Source organism: Cottoperca gobio, chromosome 24, assembly GCF_900634415.1.
Source record: "Cottoperca gobio chromosome 24, fCotGob3.1, whole genome shotgun sequence".
NCBI lineage: Eukaryota > Metazoa > Chordata > Actinopteri > Perciformes > Bovichtidae > Cottoperca > Cottoperca gobio.
Genome location: NC_041378.1, coordinates 20,499,701 through 20,512,431, shown reverse-complemented (window position 1 = coordinate 20,512,431; position 12,731 = coordinate 20,499,701). Strand labels below are relative to the sequence as shown.

The following is a 12,731-nucleotide window of genomic DNA, read 5'->3' as shown; positions in this document are numbered from 1 at the left end:
AACATGGAATATATAATATTTCTGGATCAGTTTGATGTGTAATGTAATGCCTGCTGATTGGTTGATTAAGAAGGTCAGGCTGTCACTCAAGGTCAGCACTATCTATCCCTCTTCATCCAGAAGAAAATGCTAATGAAACATTTTTTATTCTTGACTGCAATGTCCCTGGCATGAACCGGACCGAACCAGCTCTTTAGAGAGGGTTATGGCTCTGTCAGTGGAGAGGAGAAAGCAGGGAGCTCAGCACATCCACCAATGCTGCCTGCCATTTACAGGCCATTATAAGAATCTGAGTGGAATACTAAACAGCCCAAAGATGTGCAGGAGGCAAAGAGGCATCATCCACACAGGCAGTGAAGCACCTATGGGTGGTCTTGTGTAATCACAGAATAAGTGATTTGCAGGTTCTAAAAAATTTGAATAAGGTAAAGTTATCACTGATAAAAACCTTAATTTAAATGTGTGACTTTACTATCATGACTGCTGTTAAGGTGGACTGACTTTTAACAATACAATGTTGTTTGATAATGTTTGGTAGAAACATTTGATTATTCTGTAATACCAAGTGAAATTAAATGGATCCAGTTCAGAGTCAAAACTAGTATATTTACAGACCATCCATTTGACACGGACACTTAGACAGTCTAAGTCTAATCTATATATTCAAATTAAAAATCATGAATATAAATTCCAGAGGAGGGGCGCTGGATTTCAGAAACAAAAAGGGCATCAATTGTGCCACCCACCCTCCAAGAGATTATTTTTTTAAATTTATAACCAAATATATTGGTATGTTTCTTTTTATAATTATTATAAACTGTTCCCCTATACAGTCCATATGCTGTTTCATACCTATAAACAGTCCACTTTAAGAATATAGGTTATAACAAATGCCAGAATTGATTTGTGATTGTAGAATCAATCCCCCATAAAACTTTAAATAAATCGCAGAGACATTACAGTGTCCTCAACAGTAGCTGCGTCCCTGGAGAGGACATACAGTACATTATGCTTTAAAAGTGTTCACCTGTCTGCAATATTAATGCTTGTGCATAAGCTCCATTAAAGCGGCCTTCATGAAAAATCACTATAGCCCTAAAATAATATATATGATTTGATGTTACCTTGTGGTATATCCTTTTTGTTAGATGTATTCTAGAAGAGCTTTTTTCTTTCCCCAATCACAGAAACACATCAGCCAATAAGAAATGTGTTCCTTAGCAATGGGGACAGTGATACTTTTAATTTGGGGGTGATCCTTGTTTTGATGCTGCAGTGGCAAATGAGGTGAAATCTAGTCAAGCTTTACATGAAGTTCCACAATGCTGTTTCCTGTTTCCCTGTTGAAGTGCAGTTAATTACAAATTAAAAGTCCAGCAAGGGCGTCAGTTTGAAACTGTGGGCAGTGCTTGCTTCAGCATTGTTTGTACTTTAAGAACACTAGACATATGCAAAGGAATAAAGATAAAACATGTTTTCTTTTTTTTATCTTTAATTACTTCTTATCTTATCTTTGATCTAAAGGTACTTTCCCACCAAGCGTGTAGTGCAATCTAAAGGGTCACACTTAGTATCATATTACACAAATAGTGAATTGGGTATAGCCTAAGCTGTTATACTATACATGTGTAGAAGGTTTAAATTGATATGGATCAATAACTAGGCTTTCATTGGGGGAGTGCTGGACCTGCCCTGACTAATTTTCCATGATGAACGAGATGTTTGAATATGGCATGTTAAGATACCTGCTCATGTACATGTATGAGGGGTGTTGTGTGTTTTCATACTTTAGCACTTCATGTTTTCACACTTCCATACAAGTGGCATGAACCTATAATTTGTCTTTAGCTGTCTGTCCATCTACATCTGCGTGCCTGCCTGTCTACCTAACTACTTGTTTGTCTACCTGCCTGCCTACCTGCATGCACTCTGCTTGTGCACTCATTGCACATCACTGGAGTCTTCCACCAGCTGCTAGCTTGACAGCTGTGAGTGCTAACAGCCATGTTCGTTGTTCACGTTCATAATGATCATTTTGGTGGAGTGGCTTTGGAGGGAGGCCTGCAGAGACGGGCTGTCAGTGTTGACGACTTGGCAACTTTCTTGCTAGATTTACCAACTTTTGGAGCTAGTGCTGATAGCTACTCTCATTAGAAAAGAGTTGGTAACACTGGGCTGGCTTTTTCTGTTGGATACTTTTAAAATCTACTGTACTCTTGCTAGTTTCTTAAGATTTCCAACCATAGCTTTAACTCCCCCCCTTTTTGTAAAACATTGAAAAGTAGTAGGTCTAGCACAACCAGGTTCTGCACCATAACTCACCCAGAGGCCATTTATTTCCATAAAACACTGTAATATCTATACAATGGTATACATCATAGTTGTTTTTTGGTGCTGATATCATCTCCATGGGAACACATTATTGTATGCATATTGGGTTTCTTGTTGCCCATTTTATGTTATTACCACTTGTTATATGTTTTAGTGTAATAACAAATGATCATAACCAATATATAAATAAATTGAATCCTGAATCTTTATGTTTGGCCTTCTTCCGGACTGCAGCTGGCTTCATCAACAAGGCCCGGGACCCCCACTCCTATCGCGGCCCATGAACACTACGCCTTACATTAAAGTCTTCACGTCTAACTTAACGCATTACATTTACATAAATCATTATCGCACATATTTTTTTGTTTTAATGTGAACATTTTCACATTCATTTGTCACTATTTTGAACATTCCGGGCTCTTCTTTTTAAACACTGTAGACTACAGCTCTTTTCATTGAAAAACAGATAGGCCTATATTTTACTTTTTTTAAATTATATTTTCCTTTTCTTTTACTATGTTTATTGTGACTATTGCCTACCAAAATACCAGGGCAAATTACTTGCAAGTAAAAAAAAATACAACCTGCAACCTGTTTCTGAATCAATATTTCAGTTTTACTGTTCAGTAAAAAAGGCTATTATTTTGAAATATCAAACAGGATAATTCCGGAAACTACTGGTAATTTGATATACATTTTGATTTTCATCGTTTGTAGCTGACAGGATTATTGAGGACAAACCCAAAAAACCCTGTGTATTCAACCCTACCCTATTAGCAAATATTTCGAAGGCGGACGTTCAAGACGAATATGAATTGTCTCCTGCTGGCGAAATGCACTTCTGCGCAGTACCGTGGTGGTTAGCCGGCTATGCAGTGGATAAAAACAGCGCCTATGCATCCCAATCTATAACTACTGGCTATAAACAAATGTGCCAGATGTGGGTCTTCCAACATGAATCATTTTAACTGAGGTGCTTTGTGTTACTGCGCCGGTTACTTTTCAATATCGCTTTTATTGTGAAAATGATGGTCGGAAGTACTATTCTTATGCTTTCTAACCAATTTACCCGCCTATTATGTTAGCTAACGAGGGCTAGCCTGTTATGGAAGCATAAGGAGCACAGCTGAGGGGCTGTCTGATTCGACGGTACTGGTTGGGACTAGTTCTGAGGCGTGATTTGGACAGATAACGCTACCGGAAGCCTGGGAAACGTCTTCCTAGCTGAAAACAAAAACACTCTAGAGAGAGCTAAAATCACGGGACAGCCACAATTACAAGTACAACATGGACCTGACAGCTGCGAATCGTCCGGTAATTACTCACTGCCGTCGAGTTTAGCTCTCCCCAGCCGCAACTGAATCTATACGTCGGCGCGCGCAAGAGCCACGGGAATCTTTATTGGCGTTTTTCATGGGATACAATCGGGCTTCCCCTCCGCGTTGTCGTTGTTTTACCGCCGTGACAGCACCCCCCTCGGCTGGTATCGACTGGCTACCGACGTGCCCGCATCTTATGTACTCCCAATAGTATTTTTTTGGCTTTTCTGTCGGTCGGTGCCTCTCTGACGGACGCGGCAGTCATGTTTGCCGTGCGTATCGTCACCGCAGACTTCTATTTGGCAAGCCCCATTAAAGACCTGGACGTCTGCTATTCTGAATTCAGGGAGAGCAACGTGAAGAGAGTTCCGGTGGTGCGGATATTTGGAGCAACACCTGCAGGTAAGCAAACTCTACTGCTTATATTAGTGTTTTCCTTTCGTATTTGCTAATGGTGGCTATGCTTTCTCGCAGCGCACCACGCGGCATGTTGTGTGTTTATGGCTGCTGTTTGGACACGCGCGCACTGTATTGTTTGGAGGAAATGTAACGGGTCGGGTATGCAAAATGTCAACGGGAAGATGATGTAGGGTGTTGACACAATGTGCCAACGAAGCTTGCACCGCTTTTGTTTTGCATACATGCCTCTTCCTCCTCACGCGGCTCTGCTTTGTTTTCGCTCCCCTGCTCCATCATGGCATGGTGGCGGCGGTCTTAGGACTCGACTTGTGCCTCTACCTGCCACATGTGGCATTCAGGGACAGATAACATTATTCCCTGTATGCTGGTTCTATTGTGTTGAAGCAACCAGTGGAGTGTGGACAGACTGGACACAACATGCTGCCTCCTCTTTGAGCTTTTATTCATCCTTTTTTCAGTGCAATACAAGTATAACGACAGTGATAGATGAAAGGAAACGTAACTTTGTTCATGCCCATAGTAAAATTGGGTGACTGCAGCAAGATTAGCAGCTAAGGAAATTGTATAATATATCAGTAGCAGAGATTAAGATTCATGTTGGGGTTCTGTAAAAGCACTCTGGTGTCAACTGTGAAGACAGTCTGAAAAGGTAGGAGCCATCATCATACATTAAAATGCAGGATATAACAATGAGACAGAAATGATAAATGAAACAGAATCATGCATTGTGTGATTGTTTATATGCAGTGCATAATGACTTCACAAGCCTAGACAAGATTTATGCAATATATGGAGAAAATGTCACGGCTTGCAGATTCCTGATGTCTTAAAAATATATATGCATATACATACTGTGCAAAAGAGGGGCTAATAGTTAGAGGAGATTTATTTTTAATTTTTAGAGTTGGCACATATTCTGCTCTCTAATAAAGATATTACAGCCGAGCACTCTGGGTACCTTAATCCCCATGCCGCAAAACAATAGAATCCTTTCCTTGACAAAGGCACAGCATTATCACCCCCGACAAGCCCTCCTGCGAATGCTGTGTCCTCTTTTCAACCCTATTCACCAGGTGAAAACACCATTTCAGTACAGTGAATGTGTATAATTTTTAGCAGGGTTAGACAGACTTGCCCTCCAAGCTGTGGCAGTGCTCCTCCGCAGGACGAACCAGAGCAGCATCCAACAGGATGTCCCTCAGTAAAGATTAAAGGATTTAGGGCAGAGAAATTAAGCACTGTGGTTCAGGGTTAGGGTGTCTGGTCTAATTTGGTTCTGTCATAAACCTGCACGTTCATATGCGGTTGTGCTGATATGAACACACACACACACACACACACACACACACACACACACACACACACACACACACACACACACACACACACACACACACACACACACACACACACCAGAGAAGGCAGCCCTGATATCTTGTCAGTGAAGGAACAATTAATCCACACTGATTCCAGCACAATGAACATAACTATGCATTTAGGCCTAAATGAATCTAGTGTACTTTAGACTGATATGAGATTATAATACTAGATGGGATACTGTCTTGTAATTTGATCATAAGGTGATGGATATTATCCTACATTTATCATAGCATGATCCTTTTTCTAGCCATGTCTTAATGGCTGCATTATTGTTGAAGGCAAAATGTCAAACATTTGCTGGTTTTGACATCTGAAATGTTTGGATTTGATGTCTTTCTTTGTCTTATGTGATAATAATAAATTGAATAACATTAGATTTTGGACTGTTGTTCCGACATGACAATTTGAAATGTCACCTCAGGCTTTAGGAAATTGTGATGGGCATTATAGACTAAACCCCAAAGATATGCAATTTACAATGATGTAAAAATATGATACATGACTAATATGATTTTCATTTCAGCCCTTATCTACAACCTTCTCATGATTGTAGTTATTCTGATTATGGGTCATGGTGACTTTGCATTTGTGCATTTACACATCGCTAAGCAGTTAGTTACAATTGCTAATCCAGAGGGCTACTTTCTGTTTTTTACTTTTGGTCTGACTCATTTGAAATGATTTATGTAAAATTGAAGTTTATTTATAAACCAAGCTGTTTGAGCTGATATACTTTGTTGTGTCTTCCGAATCTCTACAACAGAGGTGGAAAGTGCAACGTTAGAAAAGTCATACTTATCGAAATATGACCCTTGTGTGTAAATCTCTGCATTTTTCCCTAAAAATGTGACATCATCAATAATATATTGTCTGATTTTAGCAAAGTTTTACAGAGAAAGAGTGGAGATATGTAGAGGCAAAAAGTTTAATGAGTAAGTGATTTGTTTTGGTTGTATTACACAATGTTTAGTCTAACAATGGACCTTTTCCACAGCAGACTTCACTAAGGAAATACACAGGTGTAATTAATAACATATCCTAGTAAGCCACCTAAGTGAGCCAGAATGTACAACACCAGGGCCATAGAAGAGGCTCACCTACATGGAATGCAGCCATTGTTAATGCTATTAATTACACATGTGCTTTTCCTACAATGTCTGCGTGGCTCCACCATTGTTTGGTAAGTGAATCAATGGAAACCCAAGCAAGCAATGGATGTGCTGCTCACCATGACGAGGCAGAAACATACCGGAGCCCACCTCCTTATCCCCACCGTTTTTAAATCTGCTCTAGACGTTTTCCGTTGTAAGGCCTATTGTGACCTGGTGCCTTTTGGGAAAGTGTTTGTTTAGTGTGCATGCAGTGTAATACAGAAATGTTTTTAAATGTTTCTTATTTTTATAAGGAAATAGTTTACCAAAGTTTCCCATGGGCAATATGTTACCTCAGTCCCCAGCAGGAGGATTGTGTCCATCTTTGACATTTGCACTACTGGCATATAATTAAAGATTGTCCGTGTGCAGTTACATATGTTAAAATAAAAGTGAAAAGAATTTTTACTTTTTTCTTTTACTGACTGATATAGATTCTGGTTGCCTTTTTAAAGTTGCTGAAGATAAGTACAGATATGCGTGTTATTGTTGTTCAAAAATATAGTTAGGTAGTTAAGTACAAGTAAAATAAGTTCTTGTTCAGTAAGGAGAGAAATAGGACTCCATCACTAGTAGCATACTTTTTGAAGTTATGTTTTATTTGATACTTTTATGTCGATAAATTGGAGCCTTTGTCAGATACAAAAATCATGGCCAGAATGCACTAAATTGCACCATTTATATTTTGAGTGAAAAATGGGTTGTCACCTCTTTGTTTTGCCCCTGAATAGTTTGCATGTCTGCTCTGTTCTTGCTCAGTTTATATATCATTTGTGGCGAGTCGGCGTCAGAGTGAGCTCTGCGTTTCCAGAAATAAAATTACATCACCATCTGGAACACATTGAAGTGGAGAGGGATCTGTTTTTCTGTAGCTCAGAAGCGGGCCACACCTACCCAAAAGGAGTTACTTTGTAATATTTATTTACTGTTGCCTTCATGGTGATTTCTATTGTCTTGCCTAAAGGGAGGAATTCATGAGCAGTTTTGCTTAATGTGTGTCTGCTTTTATCTCATCAGCGTGTTTACCCTGGTGTAAGCAGTCAGCAGTGCATACACCATGTGGCTCTGGTTACAACCCAAGGCCTCGTATTCCCTGTCCTTCCCTGACCTAAGCCATACACACTCTCACCAATCAGCCCTTAGTAATTCAATGCCACAGTTCCTGCTTTTTTCCCCTCCCCTGTCTTTGTTAGCATTCGGCCTGCCTGTGTTGCACACATACTGTATCTGCATAGAAAGGAATCCCTTTGTTATGAAAATTGCACTTGTAAACAGTATCGCTTTATGCTTATTAATATCTGGCTTCATTGGCATGCTTGTGTAGAAAATCTCCCAGGGAGGTAAACCTCTAGCCTCTTTTCACACAGCTAAGAGTTGCTGTTGAGGGGGCTGCAACCTTTTGAGGTTTGACAGCATTGATCTCCACCCTTGAGGCTGACGAGCTCGGCCCAGAGGCACTGACAGACACTGTGCCCCAAGACAGCAGGAGGCACACTGTTTTGGTTCTTTGTTCGGACATGTGCACTTAAGTGTTTATTGGGTGTGTGTAAAAGCAGAGGGAGTGCATGACCAATTGACCTGAATGAGAGGGCCAAGCATGAAGTGCATGGAGGAATAAAAAGGGCCTCTTCCTCCCCTCTCCCCCAAGGTTTAGCTCTCCAGGGGAACCCTTAATGCCATCTGAAGGAATTCCTCCCTGATCCATTAATAGGATAATAGGCAGATTTAAAAGGACTCTGTGGCTCATTAGGCGGAAGGTCATTGTCCCCTGAACTGTTTACTTTCCTCTCTCCCTGTCAGTTACTCAGGTTCAATTACCATCCTCTAACCTCTTACCATGTGGACGGTAAGAGTTTTATTTTGCCATGTGTTGTGTACATTTCATCATGCTGGATGTGGTATATTTTTAGAAAGTTTACAATCTCGTCTATTTAGATTTTGAGATCAAAATCACAACAGCAGGTACAATCAGCTCCTCAAACTAGCAAGCACACTCAAAATCATAACTTTGAGCCCACTCACCTATAAAGCCTCGTAAATACTACTGTTGGCGGTTTGTGCAGCGTTGCTGGTGCGTAGTTCAATTTTCAATTTTTTTTACAAAATGTTTTTTATTTTTTTATTATATTTAAGTTCAGAAGAAAATACAAAAATATTAGAAATAAATGTGTTTATACTTCACTTACTCTGTGTCATTACTACTAACATGGAATATGGGTATATAATAGTTATTTATGAGCAATACAAATAATATGTATTAATAAATATTATAATATCTCCAAATGCACAGCTTGTGAACGCCTGGTGTTACTCTTAGAAAAACTTGTCTAATAAGTTAAGTCTTTATCCCTTTGTTCTGAAATTTGATGGTGAACTTGGTAACACTTGGTGCTATGTTTCTATTGTGTTTTCCAGCTCTTACCTACCAGCTATACCACCTACAGGCATCTTTTTCAACAAAAAGATTCAGACGGAGTTTATTTTCTTCAAATTCTGTATATTCAGACCACTATTACTCAGTGCCAGAAGCACTTGGAGTGATTCTTCACTGTTTTGCAAGAACAATAAGAGAGTTATCTTTTGAATGAGATCAAAATCATGCATCTGGTGCAAATAGTTGAAGAGCAGCTTCTAATTTACTTTGGGTATGTTGTTTGTAGGTATTTTCGGGTAAATTCGCCCACACTGTAAGAGGCTAACTGCTACTCCAGTTGCTTCTAATTACTTTATGATCGAGTGAGGTGCCTATTTGTTGATGTAGTGTCTCTGGATCTGAATTCTTTTATTTTATTTTCCATTTTTGTTTCAGTCCGACATGTGTTACATGTGATAACTGTGGGTTTACCAGGAGAAAGTATAGGCCTGTTGGTGATGAAGAGAGTCACAAAGCGAGACTGAACGTTGCTCCACATTAATCCTCATCCTCTGATGTTTTCCACAGATTAAGGCTCAGCTTCTTGTCAGGGCTTTTTAGAAGTTGAATCAGAGGAATGTTTTACAGCATTTTGACTTGGTTGGTTAGTGAAATAGACGCAGAAGAAACAAGAGGATGTGGATTTACTGCTGTAGGCACAGGTATACTGATAGCTTAGTTTTACCAGGTGACACAATCTGATTACACAGTAGCATTTATAACGGCAGTTTTTTTTTAAATACGGAAATCGATTTTAATTTTAATATAAATGAATATAAGTTTAAGTTCAATTTTGGTGAAACTTGGCAGATTTGCCTATGAGCAACTAAACACCGTCTTGGTAGTTCTAGCGAATGTGGAGCTGGAGAGTCCAAAATGAAGAAAGCTGGGAAAGAAAATGGTTAATCCCTAATTATTGGTCTATATGCACTCCTATATTTCACTCGGGATCAATAAAGTATCTATCTCTCTATCTATAGATAGAGACAACTAAGGTTGTTTATATGCCAATTAAATTTGTAACAACACACAACGTTACAACAAAACAACATTTAACAGCATTTTCATGGAAGCAGGTGTACATATTATTCATCATATTTGATTGGCGGCTGTTGTTGAAAGCTCAATTTATCCTGGTTGACAACGGTCTTCTTAGTATATTGTTGTCACCTACATTCTGACTCACCCACTCACTTTCTGACGTTATTCATTTTAACAGTACATCCTGGATTAGTTTCCACTTTGAATGTTTAAGTTGTCCTAGTCATTCTGTAGCCCACACACTGTGCTGTGCAGCAGGCACTCACACATCTCTGGTGCTGTTGTGCTGGTAACACTACCATTCCCGTCATGTCTCTGTTGCAGGGGCATTCCAACAACCAAGGCATTTCCACTGTGCTATCTGGTTTCAGAGAGGCTTGTCCAGACACAGTAAGGGCACCACAGTGAAGAGCTTTAATAAGTAAAAAGGCCAAGAGCCCTCCCCTCCCTTCCATATGTATGTATGTATGTATGTATGTATGTATGTATGTATGTATGTGTGTATATGTACAGTGTTTCCCCTACCATTGTCCCCCCCCCCCCCCCCCCCCCCCAAGCAGTAAACCTAGGGGAAACGATGTATATTTAAGCAATAGCTCACGACAGGCCGTGGTATATGCTCATTATATCACAGTTAAGGGGCGTGGTACAACCCCCTTAACTGTGATATAATGAGCATATATCACGGTCTGAAGTGAGCTATTGCTTTTATAAAACGGTTACCAAGTGGGGCAATATGAAAGAAAAATACACACTCCAATTTAAATAGTTTTTATTATTAAATAATGATGTTCAAAATAAAATAGTCCCTTCTTTGCCTTCTGCACAAAACATAGTGCGAGGTGGTTGCTATGCAACAACACTAACAGCTAGCGAACATATTAGACAGACAGACGACGTTGATGATTATTTGGTCTACCTGCTCTTCACGTAGCTCTGCATGCAAAGTTTTGGATTACCGTAATTACGTCATATTTTGCGCAATCGAAAAAATTTCAACGTTTCTGAAAGCTGAGACTCTGCGCTTTAATTACGGTAACTTCACTTACCGGAAGCCCGCGAAACAGCGCCTTTGTTCTGAGCGAATACACACAGCAGATTTAATTAAAATGGAAGCAAGACGGTATGTAAATCAACAAGTAACTACAATTCTACCCGTGATATACGCTCATTATATCATGGCTAAGAACCAATCAGATTGCTTGATTTGACATGTCCGTTTTATAAATGTGTATATATGTTAATTGACTATGCAGTGCCTGCTTTGTATTATAAGCCACTAGGGCATTCAGGTCGTGACAGAGTATATACCCAATTGGACCCATTTGAAGTTGCTGTGTCTCTGGTAGCTGTATACCAGAAAGCTTTGCCAATGAGGTGATGTGATTAAGTTCATCTCCATGGTCAGATGGATGTATGAATGTGGTAGTGGGGGATAACGGGAAGTATTTTGTCTTTTGACGCAGCTGTATAAAAATGCCAGTGTTTGATGTGAAGTGCCTGCTAATGCAGCAGCCTGCTGAGTGTCGCTGTTAAACTGAGCTTTGTTAAGTCCTTCATTCTGCCAGCACCTCATCTTTTTCAAAGCAGGCTCCTGTGATGTGGTTCTGTGTGGTCTGAAGAGCGCAGCCCATGTTGGCACGTGGTGTTGGGTCATTTCAGGTCCTCTGCTCTTCCTCTCTCCTCCTGCACCATTGTCCTCACAGAGAAAAAGAGGAGGGGACTCACTTTGTCTAGTGAGAGTGGGAGACTTTCCACTCAGTGTTCCCCTAGGGCCACTGGCAGTGCTGCTGGAGACCTCTGCAGTGTTTCAAAGCAGATTAAGACCTTGTTTGAAAAGAATGAAAGAATTTGGCAGGCCGAGAAAGCTTGAATCACTGCTGGAGGGGGTGGGAGGATGGGTGGCCGCTTTGAACCTGCCATGCTGTGCCATTCAGCATGGATGTTAATTGAGTTTGGAAATTTAACGGGTCATAATGCCCTCTCTAATATCTATTTTGTATTTCCGTCAAAACCTCTCCTTCAAACAACTTTAAACTTGAACAAGTTTCTCGCCAAAAACACATCATGGTAACATTATAATTTACCATCGCCCAATACACATTGTTGAGCTTAAATGCACCTTAATAAAAGTCAATAGCACCTGTGCTAATGGCTGCTAACAGCTAACGTTAACTAGCTTCCCTGATGATGTTGACATTTGTTGTTCACAATGTAGTATTTTCAGGGAAAAAATAGGGTGTGTCCCCTGGACGTGTTGATCGTGAGTTTACTGAGGAAATGATACCAAAGGTGTGTGCGGAACGAGTGTTTGGTTCGGAGCAAGCAAGAGATGGGTGGATGCGCCTTCTGCAAACAGCTGTTATTGAGAGAGGGAGCAGAGGAGAACCTGTGGTCCAGGGCGCACGGCCAGACTTGTGTGTTTTAGCAACCAATAAGCAGAATCAAAATAGAATGTCTTATTTCCTGTTGGATTTTGTCAACAGGATGCCTTTAGTCTCAAGCCCCCCGGTACCTATTGTAGTTATGGTACCTGGGGTACTGTAGAAAATGTCAATACTGTCAGGTTTTCAGAATTTTGACATTGACTCGGGTCCGAAGTATCGGTTCTCGTGTGTTTTTCGCATTTTAAAGCCCCAGATTAGACCTGATCAAACGTGATAGACGACTTTAAAC

At 40.2% G+C, this 12,731-nt stretch overlaps 1 protein-coding gene across 1 annotated transcript in view; it reads left to right on the top strand.

Moving 5' to 3' along the window:
• Positions 1–3,229: 3,229 nt before the first annotated feature.
• Positions 3,230–12,731, top strand: part of rev3l (REV3 like, DNA directed polymerase zeta catalytic subunit) — a 93,606-nt gene continuing 84,104 nt past the window's right edge. The window contains 1 exon segment of the mRNA XM_029425906.1: positions 3,230–4,052. Within this exon segment, the coding sequence (XP_029281766.1) occupies positions 3,914–4,052 (139 nt within the window). The 5' untranslated portion in view covers positions 3,230–3,913.